Source organism: Suillus subalutaceus, assembly GCF_016647625.1.
Source record: "Suillus subalutaceus strain FC151 chromosome Unknown DFJ58scaffold_122, whole genome shotgun sequence".
Lineage (NCBI taxonomy): Eukaryota > Fungi > Basidiomycota > Agaricomycetes > Boletales > Suillaceae > Suillus > Suillus subalutaceus.
In genome coordinates, this window is record NW_024540371.1 from 45,272 (window position 1) to 55,247 (window position 9,976).

Consider the following 9,976-nt stretch of genomic DNA (forward strand, 5'->3'; position numbering starts at 1 on the left):
CAGTCAATTGAAGGCCTTGAGCTCAGTTCCTCCAGGTACCACAGCAGTTGCTCGCAGACGCTCGGTATGTTGCTTATGAGCATCGCCTATCTATCGCACCCTCAAACGCTGACTCCGTTGCCCCATCTGTCCAGGTCCAACCGCCAAACAAAGTTACATGTCGGTTTCTGAGGAGGGTCAAGGATGTTGTAACGAAGAAGATTTCTGTACGTGGTCAACTCAGTCTCTTTCTCGCGGGATGGGACTCGCATCGTTTCTTGTTCATATGATGGGACTATCCGGGTATAGTATGCAGCGATTGGGAAGTCATTGCAGGACCACATCGAAGAAGACTGTTCAGCATCCTCCCCGCATGGCAGTTGCATACCACATCCAACAGTAGCCATCCCCACACCCAACACTGCGAACAATGACTTCATTTCCTTCTCATCAAACTCAACTCATGTACTGCACGACACTGCTGAGCTACTCGGAGTCGCAGGCACCGCCCATGATGACCACAGGTTAACGTTCGCTCTTTTGGGAGAGGATGGATGGATGATGGGACTAAACCGTCGGCTCTTATTCTGGGTACCAGCCGCTTCTCGAAACCCATTTTTTAATCCTCGGACTGCATTAGTGTTACCTAGCGGAGGTCCAGAGTTTGATTTGAGTCGCATGGGACATGGGACATGGGACATGCTGACAGCACTGCTACGAGCAATCTCCTGTCTTTTCCGTTCCTTGCAGTTAATCAATTCGATCATTGTAGCTCTTGATTACGATGATCTTGTTCCAGTTGCGGAGATGCCAGAGACACTTCGTGGAGTATGGTATCGAGTGTACAGTTAATCATAGTCTGTTGTATGTATGTAGCATTGCATTCGAATTTGGGGTAGTTTGAGCGAACGACATGTTAGAAAGGTGATTGGGTAGCAGGTTTTTGAGAGCATGGAACGATTATTGGGCAGCGAATGATGTGATCAGAGATGCGGTGGAGCGAAACCAATCGAGAGAAGAGTGTGTTCTTCCCAAAGTGGATAGAACAAACAGCAGCAGCGGGGTCGTGTCTGGATGTTGCGGGGTCGTTTGGCTTCGGTTGCACACAGCACACACGGGTTTAAATGTTGAGAGAACCGGGTCAATGGGAAGGAACGTAGTTGGTTGCATGCAGTACAGCTGGTAACAACAAGAGTACCATGAGAGTAATGGTACAAGGATATGCGACGTATGGGGCGTAGAAGAACGTGCGAAAATCGAAGAACAAGTGGAAGTGAGGAAATGGACGAGCGTAGTCGCAATACGAAAGACGACCCTCCATTAAGGAATATAATATTGGGCACAAACATACCAGATGAAGCTAGTGTGATGATGTGCCCGTCCTCCTTGGAACATCTCCGATGACTGGTTGGTGGGGATGACGAGTAGAGGACAAGAAGAGCACTGGGATGCAGTTTGCATGAAACTACTCAGCCTCTGCATCTTGTCTGCATCGAACCCGAATTTCCGTCGGGCAAGCAGGAGACTATTTGCAACGAGTGGCTCATTTGAGTATCAACATGTGGGTCCAAGGCGCGGGTCAATTCTCGCAAGGCTGGAAGAAATGCGAAGTGAAATCAAAGAAAGATCGAGCCGCAAACTGCATCTGACGTCGTAAACGCCATGAATATCAATAAATCAGGATATTTGTTTTGTAAAAAGACTTGTGCATCGATGTGTTTATTAGCACAGAGAACGTATACGCCTGGGTAGAGTAGCTCACCACTAAAATACGAAGGACACGGAAAATACAAGCTGAAAGAAGCGAGCATAGTCAGCAAGCTCAAATAACAAGCGTTATATGTGCGACTCACAGAGCTGTCAGCAGGTCTAAGCTTCATCTGGCTCACAAGCTGTCACACTGCCTCTAGACCGCGCTTGGAATTCATGTGGACGGGATAGTAATTCCATTGCATTAGCCTTAGTCGATCGGTAGGTGTGCAAGAGCGGTTCCTCCCTGCTTACTTGAAGATTGAATAGTATTCGAGAAGCAAGAACACTGTGCGCTACAATCTGAGGTCTAAAATGAGGAATGTGAGCTTTCGACTACCTATATGCTTGACCAGACTAACGTGTTTAGCATCTCGCTGTACGAGATCTAGGGGGCGTACTCAGTTCTTCGAGGTCGACGAAAACAAAGAAAGAACTCACAGGCAACGCAGCGATAACGATGACATTGGCTGTAGATATCACTACAGAGATGTCAGCACGAAATGAATAGTAACACTGACATTCATACTCATGATGCAGAACATGTAGAGTAGTCCATCACGATAAATATTCTTCACCAGCACACTATGAGAATCCAGATAGTGTCGATATCTCAAAATTGCAGTAGTGGACATGAGAGCTAGAAGTGAACTATCAAGTAAGGATTTTTGGATCAATAGTCGCCTCACCTATCTCGAATAACATCAAGAGTCCATATGGGATGGCACTACTACGAGCCCCCTCCAACACACAAGGCGGCGTGACTGAAAGGAGGTGAATACTGCGACTAAGGAGCGAGCCTTGAGACCTCACCTGGTTCTGGGATATTGAAATTGATGGGGGCAGCACTTAGAATCACAGACGTCACCAAGATCGCCTGCACAATACAGGTTAGTGGTGCACAGGGAAATAGAGATATCATTGTACCAAACCAAAGGAAAGAAGAGTGATAAGATAAGCCCTTTTGTTGCCAGAGAAGGCGTAGACCCTAGAAATCAATAAACCTGTCTTGCGAGCGTAAATGCACGCTGTAACTTGGTATGCGAAAGCCAACCTTCCGAGGCGATGATGCCCAAAAAATGTATGCCTGCGAAATGTCACTGGCAAGTCATGTTATGAGCCATGTGGACCAACCATTTACGGCATCGTTAAAAGGTGCGCACTATATTGATGTGAGTTGAAATCGGTGTTGCACAGATTAAAGGTGTGCTCACATCTTGCGTGCCCCATGTCTTGACAGCGGCTGGTTAGGAATCAGCTTTTGCGTGGTAGCGCGCACCGGCGTACTTACAGTACGAAGTCATAAGTGCACCAGCAAAAGGTACATATCGTGAAATCGTGAAGGCAATCCGAATGATTCCCCACTTCCGTCCCCAGGCCCATTGGACCTACAAGGAATATCAGCACTGAGGTGCGGGTGGCTGATTTGTCTGACTTCAGAGTGTAAGGTGACAAAGTAGTCATAAATCTGGTCATACATCAGGGCTATAAAGAGACTGAAGAGACACGACTTACTAGGATTGCTGATGCAGCGACTTTGGAGGGTCGTGAATAACGATAAGATTGTCACCAGCTCAACCTCACCATTAGTGTACTTCAAAAATTAGAGACATTAGAGAAAGGCTGGACAAAAGCACGATTGGATCACCTTGGCTAACTGCAAACCGAAGGGGTCCGAGACTGACATTTTCGAGTGGCACAACAGTGAGGTGAATTGAAGTGTGCTGCAACTTGAAGCAGTTGTCAATATGTACTATAACTTGAATGTGCACTCGCAACCGTGAGAGTGATGCTATTGTCGCACAGCTGTGAGAGTCAACGGCAAGTATCGAGGACTGTGAGTGTGCGGTAACGTAGAGCGCTCAGGCCTTAGGCCTCGGGTTTGGAGGGTGCCTTGTTGTCAGATATCTGATCATGATATCATGATGCATGAATTACGATGATCGCAGTACTGCGTAATCACTGATCAGAGCACAGTATTTATGATGGTTCGACTTGAAGAAGGTGATTCAAATACTATTTTAAGCCTGCCAGTCGTATCATCATCTCTCAGGCACCGAGACACTGTTCGGTTCGGAAACAGCCGAATCGGGTCCCTTGGTAAGTGGGTTTAGTGGGGTCTCGATGTGCTAAAGGCCGTTCTACCCAGCTTTCACCCAACCGTAAACTACCCTGCCGGTGGGTCATGTTTACTGGACGCAACTGGCCGGTCCTCGTTTCGCGGTTGCAGTCGTGCGACAGAGCCTGTACTCCCACTAGATATATAAGCTCAGTAGCATTGTCCTAAACAAAACGAGAAGGTTGGGGTAGTGGTACTACGCCCCCTCAGGCTGACGAGAACTTTCCCAGGTTCGAAACCGCTGCCATTTCCCATCTTTCCCTAGCTAACAGACTCTTATCCTAGGAGACGGGTGACTGCAGCGGGTGCTAAGAACGTGGTCTGCCTCGCGACGCTCTGCTGGACGCTCTGGCTTTGACTTCGCTTATCCAAGGCCAGTCACTATTTCAGGGCTCGATAATGCAAGTCATCACGATCCAAAAACCGCTGGGAGTGATCAGACCAGCTGGACGAAAATGGCAACTATTTGGTTAGTACCTCCTGCTATTCCCAGCCATCAATCACCTTGCATGGCACCGAACAGGTTGTGAGCGTATCAGGGCAATTGCTGTTCTGTCGTCAGGCTGCAAGTCCGTTCATTCATTATCTGACACCCTCTGGCCTGACCAAAATCATTACTGATCCAACGACAGACTGCGAGTGGTTTGATCCACCAAGTCGTGCCGGCATCACTGGTCTGTACACAACCCCCGCGAGCCCGAGCCTCTCCACGACCCTCGTGATGATGTTCAGCATGACCCTCGTCGTCCTTCCCATGGTCATTCTCGTGACCCTCTGCACCCGCACAACCACCGTTACTATGTCCGTCATCGCGAGGTCCTGGATCAGCGCGAAGTGACTGATTTTTAACTGCGACTCGTCACTCTCTCCACCCCCGCAATACCTTATACCAGCGTGGCTTCCGTCATTCCCGCTACCTTGGTGATTTCCCACCTCCAGATATTTATGGATCCAGTGAGGTTCGCGCAGAGTGATTCAACACTCCGTATAACTCTCCTGCATCGGATTTGCTTGGCCACTTTAGTCACTCACCGAGCGGGAATGTTCATACCCCAGTAGCTACTATGTTTTGTAATAGTTGTTGTGTCAATCAGTATAACTGCTGCATGTCTCGAGAACTTCATCGGAAAAGTGCTGCCAAGGGAGTGTGACAGGAGGTGACAGGCCGGAATAAATCTCTATCAAGCAGTACTCATCATCAGCGAAGCTTCATGCATGCTTCGATATCCATGACAGAGCCCAGATTAAGGAAAAACAGCTGTAAACTCACGTTCTATGTCTATTAATTACGGTTTGCAGATATTGTCCGTAAGTTAGCCGACATCAAGTTGTCAAAACGTTAAATTCTTACAGGAAGTCACCCACTATTAATTGAATTATTCCGAAGATAAACGATGTCGGTGAGTCATGTAAACCAGAATGTTGAGACGAAAAAGAGTATGCTCGCAAGCGATAATATTTTGGAGCAGACCGCTGTGATGATCAACCGGCACCAGTGACGCCAAAGATAGGGGCGAAATGACATTATCATGCCTTGGTTATCATACATCCATTATAATTCTTGATCAGGAAATCTTTCTGGAATTTCTTTCAGAGACGCATAACAACATCCTCGCATGCTCTCGCATTCTCCGGAACCACGCTATCAACTCACTTTCAGACAACCTGACCGATGAAGCTGTGGCTCGGGTGACAAAAATTAGTCGTTACCTTACACCGTATCCTCCTGACATCTACGTTGAATCACTTTTTCTGGAGTTGGGTTGGCCGGATACCATTGTCACTTGTCTTAGCACCACCGCAAGACGAGATGTTGTGAGTCAAGGGGAAGCCTACGTCGACCGTTCGCTGTTCATTGCTTGGTTCGAATTGAAGAACGAGCAAGTTGGAGGAACAATATCCACCGATAAGCTTCCCAAACTCCAGTATGTCTGTCATCATAACATCTCCCTTAGAACTAACTGCAACTCTGCTTTCAATTAGTTTTTTGACATTTCTGCGTTGGTACATAAAGAAGCCAAGTTGGCGACTTCGATCTTCACGGACGGCCCAACTTCCAAGAATATCAATGGTATGGCTGCAGAAGTCGCCCTCACTGGTGACCAAGGAGAAATTTGGGCCGTATTCGAAGCCGGTATAGGTCGCCTTTATAACCCAGCACATCAGCCATCTGGTGCTCCTTGCTCAAGACCAATCCAGGCGCTATATCACGCGCAAGCGGTTTGCCGTGTTGTGAGCCGGGTTTGACAAATTTACTGCAGAGGAGAATGTCGCGGTGCTTGCCGACCTTGCAGCAGGAAAGTGGGAAGAATTCCCTTCTTTGCCACAGACCTCGCCCGTAGGCGAGTTTCCGAAGCGGTGCAGAGTGTTCGAGGATTATACAGCGGCAGAGAGTCATGATGACGGTAAGGCATAGTAATTGATCATGACCACAGTCTCTGACCCATGCACGACAGATGAAGATGCACTGGATTGCGAGGGAGAAAAAGAAATGCTCGGCCCAGTTTGCTGTAAAAGTAGAAGACACTAAGTTAAGTAAGCATAGTGGAAACATATTCAAGTGGTCACCGGTGGGGCTGCGAGTCTTGAATGTTGAATGTACAAGATTCCACCTCGTTCGAAACCTGCTCAACAATCTTACCACGTTCTGAACATTCAAACAGGAGCTTGAAGGCGATAGACAGTGGGCAAGAAGGCGCGACCTTCACGGAGGACAAGGCAACAATGTTGGACTCGGACAACCGATAACGGATTCGCAGTCTGCATGGTTATGAGCCCATCCTCGTACCGAGCCAGGCATGCAAGGTATTCTGCACATTTTGAGGACGACCTTCCAAACGACGTCCCATTGGAACCGGGTCGGCCATGAAACAGTATCTCCAGTTACTGTGGATGAATCAATGCACATCGATGATCGGCGTCAAAATGATTCCCTATGTATACTGGAACCTACTGATATTTATACAACATGTACAAGGTCACGGTTAGGTGTGCTTTAAGACTGCTTGTAGATAATTTGCTTGACACCAAGCGATGGCGCTGCGCGCCGTAAGGTTTAGGTACCAGTCCCGTTTAGGACAGGTTTAGCGACGCTTAGCGGTGCTCGGATCCCTGCAGGTGAACTCGAACTTTTAGAATTGAGCAGCCCTCTCAGTACACACCTACGTTCTGTATGGGAGAGAGTAGTGGCACTGGCAGACACAACGATGAAAAGCTAAAAAGTGGTATGTGGTGTTGTTTCCCACCCTGTTGGGAGCCTAGTTCGGCATTAATGCTAACAGGTCACTACCTGGCACTACGCACTCATGTTTTCTGCCAGGAAATCCGCAGCCGTTTGGCTTTTCCTTGCCTTTGAACGGGTTCTGACTGCACAGACACCTCTGTCGAGTCATGCGCCTTTATCCTTTTACCAGGGGGTCGAAAATGATCTTGGACGATGGGATCTTGGTGAAGCGCCTGCGGTGAACGCGACAGGACATCTGGTGTTCGAAACGGCCAATTCCCTGCTTCAACACTGGGCAAACACACGTTATCGTATTGGTATGTCTAAAAATACTGAACACTGCGCAAATGTCATGACTCATCATTTACGTCCTGCAGGTCATACAATAGTCCCAGGGACTATTCCCGTAGGCACTCTCCTCTACCATGGAGCCATCACCGGTTCCCCATTTACCGACCGCTCTAGATTGGGTGTCTGTAGAGCCAGACCACTTCCTTAATTTTCTGCCGTGGGTCAATCGAAACAGGGTGCTGGCACCTCACCCTTACAGTCACTCGGCCGATGAAAGTACTTTATTTTGACGGAAATAGCGCTGCGAACCTCCCCGAGGGCACCATGGACACCCAAGATCTCGTGGCGTGGTCGGAAATGAAACCCGAGTGGCTGAACCATGAAAAGCAGCGCATTATGGATCTGTGTAAATGGGGTCAGAAATATGGTGTGAATGGCTTTGTGAGGTTCGTTGGATTTTGAGATGCGTCAATACCTGATGCTGATTTGTGAGTCATAGGATGGAACTGAATTTGTGCGAACCCATACATAGTTCCTTGGTGATTTGATCCTAACGATGGTCATAGTGAAATCATGATCTGCGACTTCAACTCTCACATGGAGGTCGTTTCGTTCTTAAATCTCGAGAGCACTCGCATTGGGGTCGGCCCGGCTACGGATCTTCCAGAGGACCTCAATACTGGTGAGCGAGCATGTCTATGTTTTGACATAGGTCTGATTTATTCTCGGACATCAGTGCATCACGTTTATGAAGGAATGCATTCTGCTTCATGGCGCGAAAAATTATCCAGGAGAAACCCGGATTGTGCTTGATTTTTCTGGGCTAATCTCTTTCTATGACACCGCTCTTGTTCCCTCCTTGGTGCCGCGTCGTGTAGGTTTGGAGCGGTGGGACCATCGAGTGGGAGGAATATCATCAGGGGATATAGAACGTGTCCAAGACAGGCTAGCTCAAGCGTTGGTACGACCACCCATGTCAACCAGTGGCATTGACTGGAAGACCGTCTTGCGTGTGGTGGCTGATCGATATGCCAGCCGCCTGGATATGTTGCAGTACCTTTTGAACATGACGTTGGAAGATAGGTCGATCTTTGACCACGCGCAACAAGTCCAGAGACGACTGCGCACTGTACTTTTGCCCTATACTCTGTTTGCAGCTCGACCTTCTAATACCAATACGTCTGTCACTGGCAACGCGACAAATTCGTGGGCTGCACCAGTTTTTCGTGAATGTGCTACATCGCACACGACCTCCATAGAAGCTCATGGAACAACATTGATGCCCTCTGAACATTTACTCCTGCAGGCGGTGCGGGAAACTACGCGTGAAATATGCCGCGTTGCCACAAAGATGTGGGCTTCTGGATTGATTGTTGGAGTCGACCCTTTCTATCCTCCAGAACAATTCCCAGAAGCTGATCACATACATACTCTCATGGGCGAATGGAAGGAAGATGTGACACGGTTAATCTCCTGGTTAGACTGGAGCGTGTGGGTGAAGTGCCGACCGGCCTGTGGTATCGAGGCAACAAAGCCAAGTTACTTGTTTGCGAAATGACTGACCTTGTCGTGCAGGAGATGTGCTACTTGCCTACTTGGCCCTTTGGGTTTTTCCCGCCTCCTGGTGATGAAGACGATGCTCCACCATTTCAGGACAGTGCTTCCTTATGGCCAGACCCAAACAAAGGGGAATGGAAGAGACCACAACCCAAGTGCATCAGACGGCTGGAGCCATATGGTTTTTAGGATATAAGATTCACATGCACTATAGCTGATCACGTCTTTGAGCTTTAGTCCTTGTAAAATTATAGTTTAAGCGTGCGCGACGTGTGTACTTTTCTTACCCGACACAGGCTCAGCCATGCTCACCTTCGGAAATTGCCATGTTTCTATGCTCCATACTGCAGCTGGCAGCTCTGTCGTTGTAGCGTTGATGCAGCACTCTGTCAACATTTGGAGAAAAGCTCAGAAAATTGATCTCGCGTTGGAATTTCATGGTTCCCTAGTGTCTCCGTCCCACTTGCAGCTGATGAGCTCTACCTCGGGTCTACCTCGGAATCATCGCTTGTTATCAATCGCCGGTCTTGTGGTGCAGCCAATTTGTTCACCCACTCGTGATGCCCCTCCATTTTCTTCGATACAGCTCCATTTCATAAGTCCCACCGTCACCATACATCGTTTATTCTGGAGGACTGCGTGGAATAAAACCGTGTACGTTTCATCAACTTTAAACACTCGAGTAGTTTGTCGCGAGCAAACTTAATACAGACCCGAGATGCGAGGTTGTTCGCTCTAAACTTTGGCTGCAGGCGGCACGCTTCCAATTCTCATGCTGACGGTGTAATAAAAATTTGCGCCTGAGGCTGCGCAACTTGTGCAAGTTGTGTGTCTCCACAGCTTTCAAAATGCCTTGTGTTCGCTGCGATCGTGCAGCCGGTGCTTCTTGATCCGTCATTCAATGACTGGTAACGCTCGATGGGTATGCCTTTCAAATATGATCACTGTCGTGGTCGTACGCGTATCATTTCTGTTTCTCATGTCGAGCTGTTACTCCAACATCTCACATGTCTCAGGCTGAACGGTCACATCTAGCGTGCGTCATGACCACCTCTCAC

The 9,976-nt window shown here is 48.3% G+C and overlaps 2 protein-coding genes across 2 annotated transcripts; one reads left to right on the forward strand and one right to left on the reverse strand.

Moving 5' to 3' along the window:
• Window positions 1–1,848: 1,848 nt before the first annotated feature.
• Window positions 1,849–3,415, reverse strand: DFJ58DRAFT_732303 (uncharacterized protein; the record flags this gene model as incomplete). The annotated part of the gene is made up of 15 exons (XM_041386161.1): window positions 1,849–2,038; window positions 2,091–2,116; window positions 2,170–2,210; window positions 2,258–2,368; window positions 2,418–2,492; window positions 2,542–2,605; window positions 2,656–2,732; window positions 2,783–2,815; window positions 2,863–2,890; window positions 2,943–2,971; window positions 3,020–3,116; window positions 3,164–3,196; window positions 3,244–3,263; window positions 3,313–3,322; window positions 3,377–3,415. The coding sequence occupies 15 exons, from the start codon at window positions 3,413–3,415 to the stop codon at window positions 1,849–1,851; spliced, it is 873 nt and encodes a 290-aa protein (XP_041239630.1).
• A 3,491-nt stretch (window positions 3,416–6,906) lies between these two features.
• DFJ58DRAFT_907653 (uncharacterized protein) lies at window positions 6,907–9,344 on the forward strand. The gene is made up of 6 exons (XM_041395073.1): window positions 6,907–7,387; window positions 7,448–7,510; window positions 7,597–7,807; window positions 7,928–8,003; window positions 8,116–8,886; window positions 8,937–9,344. The coding sequence occupies exons 1-6, from the start codon at window positions 7,153–7,155 to the stop codon at window positions 9,105–9,107; spliced, it is 1,527 nt and encodes a 508-aa protein (XP_041239631.1). The 5' UTR covers window positions 6,907–7,152; the 3' UTR covers window positions 9,108–9,344.
• Window positions 9,345–9,976: the final 632 nt, after the last annotated feature.